At 37.3% G+C, this 16,255-nt stretch overlaps 1 protein-coding gene and 1 long non-coding RNA gene across 5 annotated transcripts in view; one reads left to right on the top strand and one right to left on the bottom strand.

Annotated features, from left to right (window-relative positions):
- Nucleotides 1-16,255, bottom strand: part of LOC136852560 (uncharacterized) — a 364,973-nt gene that overhangs the window by 46,409 nt on the left and 302,309 nt on the right. The window lies entirely within an intron of this gene.
- LOC136852556 (homeobox protein Nkx-2.2a-like) overlaps nt 1-16,255 on the top strand; it is a 221,554-nt gene that overhangs the window by 195,198 nt on the left and 10,101 nt on the right. For 3 of the 4 annotated variants that reach the window (XM_067127322.1, XM_067127321.1, XM_067127323.1), the window contains 2 exons: nt 3,539-3,618; nt 11,009-11,068. In XM_067127322.1, the coding sequence (XP_066983423.1) occupies nt 3,539-3,618; nt 11,009-11,068 (140 nt within the window). The remainder of the gene's footprint in view (nt 1-3,538; nt 3,619-11,008; nt 11,069-16,255) is intronic. The other variant, XM_067127324.1, reaches the window with a different exon arrangement.

Here is a 16,255-nt window from a genome sequence, read left to right as displayed (position 1 = left end):
TAATTCATATCAAACTGGTTAAAGGCAACTACTAAAGTTCAGTTATATCTAAGTAGGTGTGCCTGCACCGTCGACTTGTGCTGACACACCTGAACGTTAATGTGGACAACCAGCACAGTTTTTTCTGCCCGCGCAGGCGACCTGAGCAAATAGTTCTTCTCAATCGATATGCCTTTGTCGAAACGACCTGCGCATGCGCACCTGAAAGTTAGTGTGGCTGTGGGGAGGCCACCTTTTTTGCTCAGTTCTCTCCCCGTCCTCGGATGAAGAGTACGTTCCAGTCAAAAACATAAAGTGCAGAACTTCATTGATTCTACAAGTTTTTATACATATATTAATGATGCATCCGAGTTATTTATTTTTTTTATAATTGATGGGATTGTTGGATTAATATATATTTATAATTTTGCAATTTTTCCACACAAAGAATAATTATGTATATTAAAGACTGCAAGTAGCAACATCATTCCTGAATGTCTTGAGGAGATCACTGAAATCTATTAGAATGAGCCTTGTCTGAAGCAAGTAAAATCCAAAGACTTTCATAACGGATTAAAAAGGTGCATATTTTAAATTAGTCGAAAAACTAAAGGACATTGATTCTGCTGCTGACAAAGACAGTGTCTTTGTATGCCCAAGCATGTTTATTCATAGTCATAAACCATACATGCAAATCAGTTTTTAAATGAGAATAAATATCCAATATAGCGAAGTAATGTCAAACAAGATTATGCATATATGCGTCTATTCATGATTATGCATTATTATGTAATTCAGTTTTAAAGTAAGAACAAAATAATATTCAATATACTAATGGAACAAATACAACAACAGTAGTCCATGTTCATTCACTGCTAATTTCATACCATGGCTGCTACAGAGAACTGAGGAAAAAAAAAAAAACTGGATCTTTAGTGGTGAAGGTATGCCTACCTGTGCAGGCAAAATTGCTCAGGTATACCTGAACTTTAGGGGCACCGGATATTCCGGAGGGACTCTTTGGTTCCTGGAAAAATTTTCCAGGGACCATCTGATGCTTCCTAAAGAAGGCAAAAGGCAAATTTTTTTTTTTTTTTTTTAAGTGAGCCTCTTTGCTGCCTTAATTGTGGAGCCCATGCCCTTACTGTAGCAGCCTGGAATCGATAGGGTGTTTTTTTAGGCCTATGTGACCTCCACCCGTTTCAAATGGGATATTTCTGTATATTAGTTTTGAATGCATGTTACTTGTTATTAACTTTTCTGATAACATATTTGCATTAGTCTAAATTATTTTGAATGATCTTTTTATTGAAGAATATTTATTATTATTATTATTATTATTATTATTATTATTATTATTATGCATCAGGTTGGTGGTGGGTTAATTGCGATATCAAATACAAAACATGAATTCAACAGTAATATGTACACCACAGTCGAGACTAACCTTTAAACTTTGATTGCTGAGAGGATTAGTTTATCGTCACCAAAGTTTTAATTCTATAAAGAAGGATGTTATGTGAAGAGATTTTATGAATAAAAACTACTAATATACAGAAAGTGCCTCACTAAAATTTCGCCTCTCAGGAGCCATCGGTTTACAGAAGCAAAGCCAAAACATTATACATCCTCCAATATACATATCAGGATGATTCCTTTCAAATCCCGCGCCCCTTCCCCAAATAATGAACAAATTCGCTAAAAGGAATAACATCCTCCTATTTTAATGAGAGAGAGAGAGAGAGAGAGAGAGAGAGAGAGAGAGAGAGAGAGAGAGAGAGAGAGAGAGAGAGAGAGAGAGAGTGTGCTTTTGGGTAATGGTAGTCTAATAGACGTAACTAGTGAAATTGCCCCAATTTCTGCCCAATGGACTCTCCAGACTTGGACTCGAATGATTTTGCAATTTATGGAATAGGACCAACTTCGCCCCTTATAAGTAAGTTTTCAAATTGGGAACCGATTTCGGCGTTATAATAATAAGATCATTCAAAATAATTTAAACACACGCGAGAAAGTTATTGGAAAAGGTAATAACAGATTATACATACAAAAATAAAGGTGAATAAGTCCCCTTGGATAACCAACCAGGGTCCCTGGGCCCCACAGTTAAGCCCGCTAAGAGACCCACTTCATAACACAGGGTCTTTATGCTTCTCTGGGAACCACCAGACGGTCCCCGGAAGTGCTACAGACTAAAGATTCCCTCCAGAATCCCTGGAGGGTAGCTTAAATTAATCATATTGATTTGACTTAGTTTTGAAAAAATACACCTAACAGTTCCGTTTCTAAAGCTCCTTGAAGACACGGAATCCATCCGGGAGCCAATTTTAAAGTTCGGAGCCAAAGATGGATTCCGGTCATTCGAGGAGCTTTGGAAAGCAGAACCGTGTTGCATCATTCCAAAACTAAGTCATATCTATCTGATTAATGTGGGCTATCCTCCGAGGTGTCTCGAGGGAACCTTTGTCCTCTGGTAATGCGGCGGGCCCTGTCTGCGGGCTTAATTGTGCAGCCAAAGGATCCTAGTATCCAAGGGGACCTGCTTATGTCCTTACCGTAGAAGCCTGGAAGAAACAGGGTGCTCCTTTTTTGCCAATGTGACTTCCCTCTGTTTCATTTGCAGTATTTGTCTCTTTTATTTTGGTATACTTTTCATTTGCTACTACCTTTCTAATAACTTTCTTGCATGTGTCTACATTATTTCGAATGATCTTTTCATTGCAAAATATGTTATTATTATTATTATTATTATTATTATTATTATTATTATTATTATTATTATTATTATCATCATGAACTGGAATATGTACACCGGCTTCGAAAATAAACTTTATACTCTGATTGCTGAGAGGATTAGCTCACTGTCAACCTGTTTTCATTTCTAGTCACAACTGAGACAAGTTCAAGTGTTCATCAAGAACGTAAAACGTCACACTTTTGATTATCTTTTTATCCTCACTTTAGCTCTTAATTCTCTTTGATATGTTCAAATCCAATTGCTCCCAAACACAACATCACCGATGTTTTAACAATACATTCGCGAAAATGATGCAAGTCATTTCAATCCCACAAACTGAAAACCGTCTTGCCAATATACTTACTATCCTGAACGCCACAACCTACAAGGATCATTTGGAATGTTGCCAGTGTTTTGATAGGACAAATAATGTCTACATTTTCTCTTTCCTGCAAAAGACTTTACAATTTATGTTGCTAGGAACAAAAAATCCTACAGCAAGACAACTGACACTGACCCTTCGGATTTTACTAACCGAAGGGTCAGTAGCTCATTAATTTAAAAAAAGGGAGAATATACTGAAAGCGACAAAAATCAACATCCAATTAAAAGAAAATATACAGTTAGTTTTGGTAAGATGAAGAACTTTTGATGAATTTTTAACCAGGAGGATTAGAATGAGAAATGTGACTTCAGAAACAAGTGAGCTTCAAAAACGGAAGCTATTAAACTCTAAGAATTGAACGAATCAAATGAATGAATTTTACTTGTCCTTTATTTAAACAAAAATCGAGAGATCATGATGCAATATTTCTTTTGCAGATTAGGCAGCGACCGTCAACGTCACATTTTAAGAGAGTCGATTTCAGCACCAGGCGGACCGTTCTCTCAATCACATCATGGTTAGTATATCTATGATTTAGAAACAAGGAAAGATTCACTCGAAAAACTAAACTTCAGGGGAAATCACTCTGTAAGAACAGATAAAATAACCTTATCAATAAACCACTCGTGATTACTGTAAGTGGAATGTGCATGTTTATATAAATATACTTAACTGGTAACATTCAGAGTTACGTGCATACACGTGTATATTCAGCGCCCCTTTTATTTCTGTTTTCCCTAAGGCATCAAGGAGCTTAAAGGATATTATTTACCATGGATTAGTAATGAAAAGTAAATGTAATATTACATATATTTTATTTCGTTAAAAATCTTGGCAACTTGTAGATGTCCCGTGTGGTTATCTATATCTACACTGTCATTTTAAATTTCCGAAATGTTCTTACCATTTAAATGGTTCTCCCTCATTGAACGGGTGTTTCTGGAGCACCACATCAGCATGTACTCGACAGAAAGGGGATTATCACAGTGGGCTCACACTCTTGGGCACTGGCTAATTACAGAATGAAATTTTGGGTCAATCTAGTATGCCCAATTCAAGGAGGGTCAGACTGATTTCAGACCTTCCATTCAGGCTATGACCAGGTCCCCAAAAACATAATTCTCCTTGAATCTTTTCATGTTCTTTTTTGTGTTATTTGGCGGGAGTGATGATCACCACTGTTGCCATCTGTTCAGAAGATAAGTTTTAATGACTCTTCTCATATCACAGCGTGGGCTCTTTGTGATTAAAAATTTGCATCTTATTGACATCTTTAGTCTCCCTGTCATCTAATTCACCTTGCATTTCTGTAAGAGCAGGAACCCCCCAAAAATGGACTGATTTGTGACTGATAGCAAGATGGAAGAGCCACTCCTGAGCTTTGCGAGTCAGAGAGTGAAAAGGGTTCAGTTTTCTCAATGCTTCCACGACACTTCTCGAGCAACTATAATCTTGCGCACAAGTTTCAAAGCATTGACCATGGGTGCTGCTTCACCAGTATGAATAGAAGAGTCTGCAGGCTTCCTGTCACGTACTACTGAATTTCCCACTCCATCTTGTTATTTTGATCCGTCAGTGTAATTTTTTTTACTCCTCTGTTCAATATTATGTTCTAAAACTTTGCTCTTTATCTCTTCTTCTGGGTGATCTTACTTTCTCTTAGCTTTTAGTCCACGTGCTTACTTCCTGAATATGCGAGAGAGGGATGTGTACGATCTACTTCAAGCATTTTCTGGGCTTTTATCTTATCAGAGTCTAATTCTTCAGGTTGTCTGATTTCATAAGGTGTAGATCTTGTTTTAAACATTCTTGAACTGCATTCTGTCGAGAGCTTAATGGTTGGATTCTCTTTTGAGCTTTTCAGCTGCACTGTACACTGCAACCCTAGCTCTTGCCTTCTTAAATCCGGTGATGATTCATACTCATCTCCTCTTAAATCCGGTAATGATTCATGTGAATTTACATAAAGTTTCAATAGATGAAGTTCTGAAATGGCTGCATTAACACTCTTGCACATACTGGCAGGTAGATACTGCATCACATCCTGCATCATATAATGCAAAGTCATCTGCAAGTAAAAAGCCTGTTGCTGGTGGGGTACTTTCTCTAGAATGAGTTTAATAGCAATAGCAAAACAAATGACAAGAAAGGGTTAGGTATGTGATTTCCAACTATGACTACAGAATCTCGGAAAAAGAAAATGTAACATCTTACCTTGTTTCGTTTGAAACCTATGTCAAACAACTGCTTCATATTGCCAAAAAGCCAAGTGGTATCACATGCTTTTTCTAAATATAATTGCCCTATAGTCTTGCTGAATTTGGTTTGATAGCTTAAGCAGGGATCTAGAGTAGATCGATTTTTCTGGTAGCCAAATTGGCAGGGTGAAACATATTGGTTTCCAGGTACAAAAGTGTTAATAATTTTTTCCATCAGCTTATAGGCACAATCAGTGAGAGCTAATGGTCTGTAGTTGCAGGCTGGAGAAGTATCTGTATTTAGATGACCAGCTCTTTAGTAGGACCCCATTACCAAGATTTTATTAAAGGAGCTGCTTCGACTTTTCTTATCATTTCATATAGAATAGTGTCTTCACCAGGGAGAGACGGTTTAGATTTCCATGAGGAACCTGTAAGGTTAATTTAGCATGATAAGGTTCTCTATTATACTCAACAAGATCAAGAGAAATCTGGACACTAAAAAGAGCAGTTTTTCTGCTGGAAATTTTTATGAAATATTTCCTAATTTTTCTGCAATTCCTTCAGGATAGGTTGTAAGGCTACTGTTTATTTTAAGAGTAGGCAGAGGAATAGGAATGTACTTTCCATTATGCTTTTAATTTTTTTTTTTTTTTAAACATTCTTGATGGATTTTTCGAAGTTATGCCATTTAGGTAGGAAAGTCATGATTCCCATTTGACGTTTTAAAATGTGTATTTTATTTAGCCACAGCACGTTTTTAAACAAATTCTGCTTGTGCTGAACCACCATTTATGACGAAGTTCTAAAGGAGTATTTGTTGATTGAGAATGGCCACTCCCATTGGGGTATTCATTTACAGACCCTTCTATTGGCATCCGTTGCTCCTCTACCGTTATAAGACATCCTCCAGGATTATGTGGCATCCGTTGCTCCTCTTAAAATCTCAGGGGTAAAAATGGCGTATGGGTATGGAGTAGATTGATTAAATTCTGGATGTCACTAGAAGTGATGTCCAAATTAAGAGGAAAGTATATGGAACAAACTGTAATTTGCTTGTCCAAAATGAAGCTTACAGTCAGCAAGAGTTCTGTGACGTCATTTATTTTATAATTCAAACCAGGTTCATATTCAGTACTACATTTGATTTTTTCAATGTATATAATTCCTTGGTTGCGATCATGGATTACAGCCTTTAATTGCTCATTTCGAGATCCCATTCCTCTACAGTTCCACTGAGGTATGGAAAAAGACCCCATCTCATCTGATTTTTCAAATTTAGCTAAACTTTCCAAGGATGAATTTGCCATGGGTGGACCTGACAGACGGCTTCATTTCGGCTTGTTTTCTTAAACTGTCTTTGATGCATCTTTTTGGAGAGTAGCTAGGTTTCCGCATTGTGCTCTTGGGTGTATCTTCCACATACCCCTTAGAGGCAACGCTGATTATCTTTTTGGAGGAAAGGATCTAAGATTCATTTGAAGTATAAAGACTAATGTCTGTATTCAGTGATAGAGGACGTGATGTTTTAGGTACCCTTGCATTTCTAACATGGTGGAGAGATTGATTCCTGTCTCTTTTCCTGCTGATTGCACGGTGATGTACCACTAGGAGCAAGAACCTTAGAAGTGGTTTGCATATCGACTAGCTACTCATCAGAGGTACCTTGCCCGAGATCAGGCAATGGTATTTCCGAGATAGTGCTTCAGAACTGTGCACTGAAATTTAAATGTTTTTAATATCGACAGCTTCTCTATCATACAAAGTTGGCTTTTTGATTTGATATGAGAACTGATACTTCCCAAAACGAGTGCTAGCACCAGATCCTAAGGCACTAACTGTATTTGCTGAATTTGAAGTAACTGTACTTTTCAATTCTAGCTGCTGATAGGAACCATGTTGCTAGCTCTGGTTCCCTCTGCAAAGAGAGTCTCTGAACTAGAGCCTGTTTCTTTTTGTCCCAGTTTCATGGTTTATTTATATTCAAATTCCTTAGGGCTGAGTCTCATAATGTCCCTTCTATTTTACTACTTTTAACTTTAATACTATAAACATCTCATCTTGATTACTATATGGTATCCATGCCCCTAACTTTTCTTTTGTTCCTTCAGATTTAGTCTTGTTTTTAATATTTCCCAACGCTTCATAAGACTTGGATAGATTTTCACAGTCAGCCTCCAGCGGGTTTAACTAAGGAGAATGAATGTCAGTTTTATTTGAAATTTTGGTATGTGCATTGTTTGTTCTTGCTTCGGTATTGCTGATACTGCATTCTTCTTTGCTGCATTTATTTAATTCATGGTAATGTCATACATTTATGCCAGTGGAATTTTTTACATTGTCAGTGTCTCGGTTATATCATCGTCAGAGGTCGTAGCCTGCGTCTGGGAGTCGTCAATGTCGTCCAGGGTAGTGAGGTTATATTGTATATGTGTGTGTATATATATATATATATATATATATATATATATATATATATATATATATATATATATATATATATATATATATATAAATAAATAATCCACGGACAATCATATATATTATATACACACACACACACTATATATATATATATATATATATTGTGTGTGTATGTATGTATGTATACACGAAGTATCATCACGCTCTAAATGAGAGACTGCTTTTTGAAGTGCATGGCTTCAACACAGAATATCTGTATTTTCTAAAGACGTGGGACAGGCAAGAGGGTTATCGGGAAGCAAAGCCCTGAGGTGTATGCCAGTACTGTGCCAGTCCCGGTTTTTTTGCCATGCCCCTACGTTAAGTTAGTTAGGTTGGGTTAGGTTAAGATAGGTAAATTACAGGTTGTCTGGGTATTTGGGTGTGGGAAACTTAACGAGATTATTTTCAAGAAAATTCAATGGTTAGTTTTTAAGATAGGGTGTCCCGATTTTTTCAGGGAAAGGTCCCGGTACTCGGTTACATCTCGGGGAAATGTGAAAAATCCTCCCCCCTCCCTCCCCCATTCCAATGCAAATGTCCATACACTCTTTCTCTCTCTCTCTCTCTCTCTCTCTCTCTCTCTCTCTCTCTCTCTCTCTCTCTTCTCTCTCATTATTACGTCCTCTTTCAGATTGTTCAGCTTTGTCCCAGCTTGCTGTTTATCCTCTCTCAATATTAATTCACAGTCCATGGGGCAAGGAGTGAAGGTATTATCCCAGAGTACTTCCATCGGTACCATGCCACAAAGGGGGAAAAGTCACGTAGATGATCATATATATATACATATATATATATATATATATATATATATATATATATATATATATATATATAATGTGTGTGTGTATATAATATATATATATATATATATATATATATATATATATATATTTGTATGTATATACATGCATACACGTGTGCATCAGAGAGAAAAGAGAGCGTCCTACGCCTTTCTTTAAACCAGATAACATTTTCGGAGAGCAATTATTCTCGAGCTGTATTATCTGTGCTGTAAACACCTTTAAAGACACTCTAATTAAGGCCATTTACTTGACACACTCAAACACGCTCATTTCCGTGCCTCGGAGGGACCCGAGTGCAGATATCCCTTGCAGGACAAAAAAAGAAGTCAAGTCGTCCACCTTTGCAAAAAGGTAGGGACAGTTTGCATAACGCAATATATAAAACTGTAAATGCACACCTGCCTTTTGAGGTCATTTCCACGGAAGTCATAAAATCTGAAACCAGGATTTAAATGGTTTGGTCACAAAGCCAACCGGTTTGAACAAAGGCACGATTACAGTCTTTAAAGTATCATTTTTTTGTCATTTTCTTATTTTTCTTATATAATTGTAAGAAGGGGTATCTCATCTAAAGAGATCTAATTGCTGTCGTGTCAAGATCGCGTGCTCCACCAGAAGGTCGTTTATGCCTTTAGCATGGGGTGTAATTATCACCTTTATGGGGTGAACGAGGCAGGGCATTTCTCTCTGCTAAATGATATCGTGACCAAGCTTTTTCTTAATTTCATGAAAGGTATAAGTGCAAAATAACATGGAAATTAAAAAGGCCAAGTAATAATTTTTAACCATAGGGTTAAACAATGAAAAGAATATGTTAAAAATTAAGAGGAATAATAATTATATAACTACCACTGACGAGAATTACAGAGGAGCTCTCGAGTTGCTCCGGTGTTGAAGTTTGTCTACCAAATATGGGGCTGGTATATTATTCCGTCTTGGTCCTCCATCTGATCCAACTTCATTCGCTTTCATTCAAGTTTTGATATATTATTTTCTTTCCATTGCATAATTACCTTTACATTTGAACCATAAACTTCAGTCATATTGCGCTTACTTATCTGGACCTCAACTTCGCCAAAAGGAAAACTCGCAGCATCCAAATCCATAAGAGTTTCCAAGCAAGTCTGAGGCAGCAGTAATTTACATAGCTTTTAATATATACCTCTAAAGAAGAGAAAGGAGAATTTGTCGGTATAGCTATAAAAACTGGTGTCTATGCTTTACTGTTCGCTAAAACGTTATTTTGTGCTATAAACCGTCCCAGTCATCAGCCGCTGCAAACTCCCATTGATTGCTTCAACTTCCACTGCAGTTTAAGCTCTCTACAACACTATCTCTCAAACACGACAGATCAACAAATACTTTCGATGCACTAGTATGACTTCTTCAAGGAAAGATCCACTCTAGACACTGTTTCTGTGTTACTGATGTTTGGTTACCCTATCTCTGGCACTGGAGAATCTTCTGCAGTCATTCTTGAGATCACTATAGCATTCAAAGCCCTGTCAGTCAAATTTCCAGTATCAAACTTTATTCCTACATTTTAAACCTCTGTGTTCAGGATTCTGTTCACTCACGTACAGTTTTTCGTATATTTTTAACGCAGCTTTGTCCTCAACATCCCTTTCTTTACGGAAGCCACTACCCATAGCAACACGGTCGTCTCAGGTACCACATCTGGCATCATGTGCGTGGTAGCAATGTAAGCATCATGCATAAGAGACAGGCAATCTTAGAAAACAGCAAATTCACCAACACAGTAATATTATACGGAATCTGAAATGACCGACCACAGGCCAGCAATGAAAACCTTCACTGGTGAACTGCGTCTAATTGGTTCTCGGACACGGATGACTGACCTCGTGGCGAAAAGGAACATTTAAGCGGGATATCCGACATGAAAAGACATCACAGGACGGCACAGGCATCCGGGTGGGGTCTCTCGAGCGATTAGCAGCGCAGTAATTGCCAGTGATTAAAAGAATCCCGAAATGGATTTTCTGATGAAGTTCTCACAATTATCAGGACTTTGTCGCAGTCATCTGTTTCGCTTCCGCGTCACCGCTGAGCAAACAAGCGGCTTAACAAGGCAATTAACGCCAATGGCGAACGATATAATCTCGCGACGCAAAGATCGCTAGGCTCCCGAGGTGAAGACAGTGTTTAAAAGTGATTAATCTTTCTTAGGAAAAAAAAAATCGCCTCATATGCCGCCGTTATAATGATACCCGCAGCAGGCTATGGTCGGGTTTAAACACCAGGGGTCTAATTGCCCTGTACAATAGTTAGGCAAAGTCATTTATCATCTTTTGCATGCAAACATGAACACGCCGACATCAAAGACAAACTGGAATGAAGCAATACACACAAATCTTCGTTATATGGCCCAAAGGAAATTTCATTTCCAAATTAACTTCCCTTTCTTTTCTTTTTTTTGCAGATTTCAGCGGGGACAACGTGGCTGGCCGGTTCTGTTCCAGTCTGTGGAATGCAAACCAAGGTAAATAGTTCTCAATCAGATAACAGCAGTATTGCATTCTCACGGGATGCAATATTGCTGTTATCTCTAATTTAAGATGTTTTATAGTTATCACTTTTTTATGATATTAAGGTTATAGTTGAAATGATTCCGTTTACCTTTCAGATAAGATACTGTAGTTATCTGTGATTTAAGTCATGGCAGTCATATAAATCAAGATATTGCTGCAGTTATCTTTGAGTTAATCAAGTAACTGAATGCATCTTTGATCTAAATTAGGATAGTGTAGTTACTTTTCTTTGCAATAACTTTCATTTAAATTTACCTCGAGTACTTCTAAGCCCTTTAACTTTACACCTTATTCTTCAAAAATTTACTTTTGATAGTTTCTAGACTTTATGCTGTCATTGATAAAAGATGGATAAAGAGAAAAAACTTTGTAAAGATCATTGCATGCCCAAGTAGAATTCATAGAGCGACCTTCCACAAAACACACACACATATATATAATATATATATACATACATACATACATATATATATATATATATATATATATATATATATATATATATATATATATATATATATATATACATATATACACACACAAATTGTAGTCAAGGGCAGGAATACTCTGGAGATTCACACTTCCTTTATTGCTTCCTACGTTTCGTGATTCATAATCACATCATCAGGAATTCTATGGAAAATGAAATAAATTAATAAAAGTACTGAACGGCTAAAACTGAATTACGTTAAAACATTAGTCACTAAAAATCTATAAAGGCTGTTCAAAATTACATACACAAGAGCACACTTAAATACATACACACAAAGCTTAAAATCAAGTTACACACGGACACACATGGTTACACAAGAGCACATTAAAAATAGCAAAATCACAAAACCCTCCAAATAAATAAAAAAAGAATAAAAAATTGTCTAATTTTAAGAAAATTCTCTTTTTTTTCTCTCTTTCCAATAATGGAGAAACAAACAAAGACAGTAATATACTTATAAAAAAAAAAGCAGAAGACGCTCACCTTACAATGCAAACGACAGTACCACACTAACAGTAAAAGGAAAATATATACAGAAAAAACAACACAAAAAGATCAGAGGTACAAATAGTAATGACCTATGGCAAAAACAATGGAATTGAGGTAGTTTGCGTGTTTAATGAGGGAACCCGTAGTTTAACATTTAAAGACTCAAATATCTGCAGTTTCTGTTGGTTCTGTGCCTGGCCAGTAACTTTAAAATCATCATAATTTATCTGTGTTTTGCACTTGGTGGCATGATTTCTTATGGAGGATAGCTCTGGATTGGAGAGTCGGCATCCAGTTCTATAGCTCACCCCCTTATGAGAGTCGGCTCTGACCCTGAGAAGCCGCCTGGTGGATCAACATATGTTCCCAGACTACATCTGGGACAAGTATATTCATAAACAACACCAGACGACATCAAAGGGCAGAGCCGATCTTTAAACCCGAAGAGTGGCCGATTGTCTTTGGATTTTCGGGATGAGTTTGATGTCAATGGCCCCAAAGTACCTCTGAACGATCCTAATGAAATCCCTTCTAAAACTATCATCATGTGAAAATGAGAAAACGGCGTATATAGGGAGTTTAGGGACATTTACTGTAGGGCTGAATGATTTGTTCAGTAGTCTGGAAAGAATTCTATAGAACGTTTTGTGCGGAAAGCAATTATTATTAAAGTATTGTTGCAGGAAAAGGATTTCTTCATGAAAAAGGGCCCAATTAGAAGTGAGAGTTCATGAAGAAATCCTTTTCCTGCAACAATACTTTAATAATAATTGCTTTCCGCACAAAGTTTTTTTTCTTTTTTGAGCAAGCTCATCAAGTCTCATTTCGTAGTTTATTTGTTATTTGTGTTATTTATTTTACTTGGTTATTTGTCTCATTGCTCATTATTCTTCATGTTTGTCTTTGTTCTCTCTTATAGTTTATCCTTTACTACTCAATTTCCTTTACTGTACGGGGCTGCTGTCCCTACTGGGGCACTTCAAAAACTTTCTTTTCTGGGTGAGATTCGTACGTAACTTTTTGGGAAATGGGTCACATAGGGAGTAGATTGCTCAGCCTTGTTGTAATTTCCCAGGCTTAAGAAATCGAAACCCTTATGTTCCATTTCACTAGATTCCATTAGTTAAATTTATTAATTCCATCTGCAAACAAAGTCTGGCTTAAGGTTACATCCCCTATCAACTCTCAAAGATTTCGATTAGATTCCGATGACTGACCTTTTCTAGCTACTAAAAGGATGTGCTCATACAGATTTGACGGTGTTTCTCGATCCGTCTCTCTCTCTCTCCCCCCACATGACCAAACTCGTAATTTCTGGGGGAAATTATAAACATTACTGTCACAGAACAACGGAACACCATAACCAGGTCTAGAACAACCTCTCGCGGGTTATCTATAGATCAATTAATTTCAGTGTGCTAATAAGAGAGACGCATCTCATATAAAGGACCGTTAGTTAACATCTTTGTTTAAAGTACTCAAATGTATACAAGCTAAGCTCCGCAAAAGTCTTTCTAAGTTTTGGATCTAAATCACATTCTCGTATTCTACCGAAAATTTAAATCTGATGCCAGAGGCTCGATAACTAACCTTCATAATGTTAATTAGGAAAACATAAGTTATTCAATAAGCATAAGGACTTGTGACCAGACATGACGACGTTTCCACTAGCGATATTATTCTGATTAAGATTCGACTTTCTTGAAGCGACAATGTCATTCATTGCATGTTTTTTTTCATCTGCTTGCAAGCAATCAATTATTATTTATTTGTAGATTTTTTGCAAGTAGAGGAATTTTGAAAATACTTCAAAGAAACGAATGCTACATATACTATGGTTCCTGAAGTTATAATTCTTTAATAATCTCCTTGGAAGTAAGCTGAGAAGCAGTCATACGACACACACGTACTTTTATATTAGTATATACACATCTATATACCTATCTACCTATCTATCTATCTATACACACACACACACACACACACACACACACACACATATATATATATATATATATATATATATATATATATATATATATATATATATATATATATATATATATATATATATATATAAATGCAAACCTGTACAAACAGCACATCACAAAAAATGTTCCCATCTATTTTTACAACTCTGTAGCGTCCTTAAAAATGCAGTCAATCATTTTTTATCTGATATGTAAATTTCCCTTCAGGCGTCAATGAGAAATTTGATTTAATGGAAATCAGGAGCCACCATCGCCCCTTACATATTTTTTTTAATGAACGAACGAGCTAATAATGGCCAACTTTAATGGTGAAATAGATTACAAAGCAGTAAATCATACTATCGCGACGCTTAATCTTAAATATAAATGTGTTCTTGCGAGGTTCCATTCTCACAAGTCTCCCTTCTCGTTCTCTGTTCCTCCTTTTAACTTTTTATTGTATGTGTACTCCGTTTATTATCTTATATTTGTGTCTACCTTTCAGTACTCCATGATCCATTCACCAAATACGTTATCTTCTCTTCTCTGATTTTACCGTTTTATTATATTTCTATATTTTCCACAGACTGCAAATTTAATCTTTCAATCCTTAGTATTTCAATGCATTTAACAGAGTATCTGTCACGCTCTTTCCCTTCTAATGTCATTTCCACGCTCTCTCAACATATACCTTCTACCCTTTCCTCTCCTCGCCTCTTATTTCATCGCCTGTTTCCAATACTCCCTCTCCCGCATCTCCCCTCGCGGACCGACGTAATAACCTTCGCCAGACCCCACCGAAAAAATATGGCTTTGTAAATATTAGGGTCGCTATCATAGCCCGTTAAAACAATTTGATTCCGTGTTTAAACCATTTGCGGGATCAAGTCGCGTATCATACATGATCTCCTCCTGACTCCCTCCATTCCTCCCTCCCTCCTCCACCCCTCTGGTAACCCCACAACACCTCAATCCTCTTTCGCCAGCAGCCCCCGAGACTTTCTTTAATAAGAATCCCAAATGATTCGCTCGCGTTGTTTCGAAAGCCGCGTCTTTCCTTGCTGCTCATTGTTGCTCTGTGTTTTGGTGGACACCAGAGACGCGGAAAAATTCAAAATTTCCATTGATTTGGGGACGAAATTCTTAAAGCTTCGCTTTCCTTTAGTTAAAGCCCCGTCTTGTTGGGGATCGGGGGTCCACAAAATATACGAAATGAAGCGAAAGATTTGTCCTTAGAGCGAAAATAAAAGGGGGGTGATAAGTTTCTCCCCGTGTAGACCGAAATGAATGAGAAGAGGGTGCGAAGGAAAATGAAAAAAAGAACGGGGGGAGATATTCCCCAACGCCTCATATATTCAACGAAGGCTTAAATTAGGACACTTAACGCTCAGTTAGTCTGGTAGGGGGAAGGCTAATGACTTTATAACGTCTCTGTTCGTTTTATTAGGTTCCATTCACGTTGTGGGATTGTCCCCTATTATCTCCATATACTCTTAAATCTGGGAAAGGAAAGGGGGAGGGGAGGGGGCGGGAAAGGCGGGGTTGGATAGGAGGAGCAATAAGGGTAGGGGTTTTAGTGATTTATTCCGAATGGTATACCTTTTGGAAAGTGTTCCCAACTCTACCATCGGAACTTGATTACATTTTTAAGAGCTGTGGAAGAAGGAAGGGATTTTATTTCATTTCCACTTACTTTTATATTACTTCTCAAGGTCAACTTGGCTAGGCATCTTTATTAAGGAATATTTGAAAGGCTAAAGATAATAAGTAGAACATGAGAAGTTATTTGCAATTATAGATGATCATCACTGACTTTGCTCTGCAGACGCCATCAAACGCAGCCAACTTCGATTAAATGAATCTCTAATTCTTTCCTGAGAAACCAGCTACATGTTTTCACCCTTCTCCTCTCTCTCTCTCTCTCTCTCTCTCTCTCTCTCTCATATCTTTAACCGTACAAACCCCTCCAAACCCACCCTGGTCCCCATAAATCTCTCAGCAACCCATGGCGAGATTATGTCTTTGAATGCCGGGGCTTTGCGGAGCCCGTTATTGGATGTTCGGGTAGAACGAGCCGCCCTTGTACAGAACGAGCTGCCCTTGCATCGATGGTGAAAGGTCAGGTGCTGTGAGTGAACTCGCTTCAGCGATAGTTAAGGGACTATAACAAGGGTTTTCACATTTTC

The sequence above is a fragment of the Macrobrachium rosenbergii genome, chromosome 25 (genome assembly GCF_040412425.1).
Source record: "Macrobrachium rosenbergii isolate ZJJX-2024 chromosome 25, ASM4041242v1, whole genome shotgun sequence".
Taxonomy (NCBI): Eukaryota; Metazoa; Arthropoda; class Malacostraca; order Decapoda; family Palaemonidae; genus Macrobrachium; species Macrobrachium rosenbergii.
The sequence above is the reverse complement of the archived record's forward strand: the minus strand, read 5'-3'. Positions and strand labels throughout refer to the sequence as shown.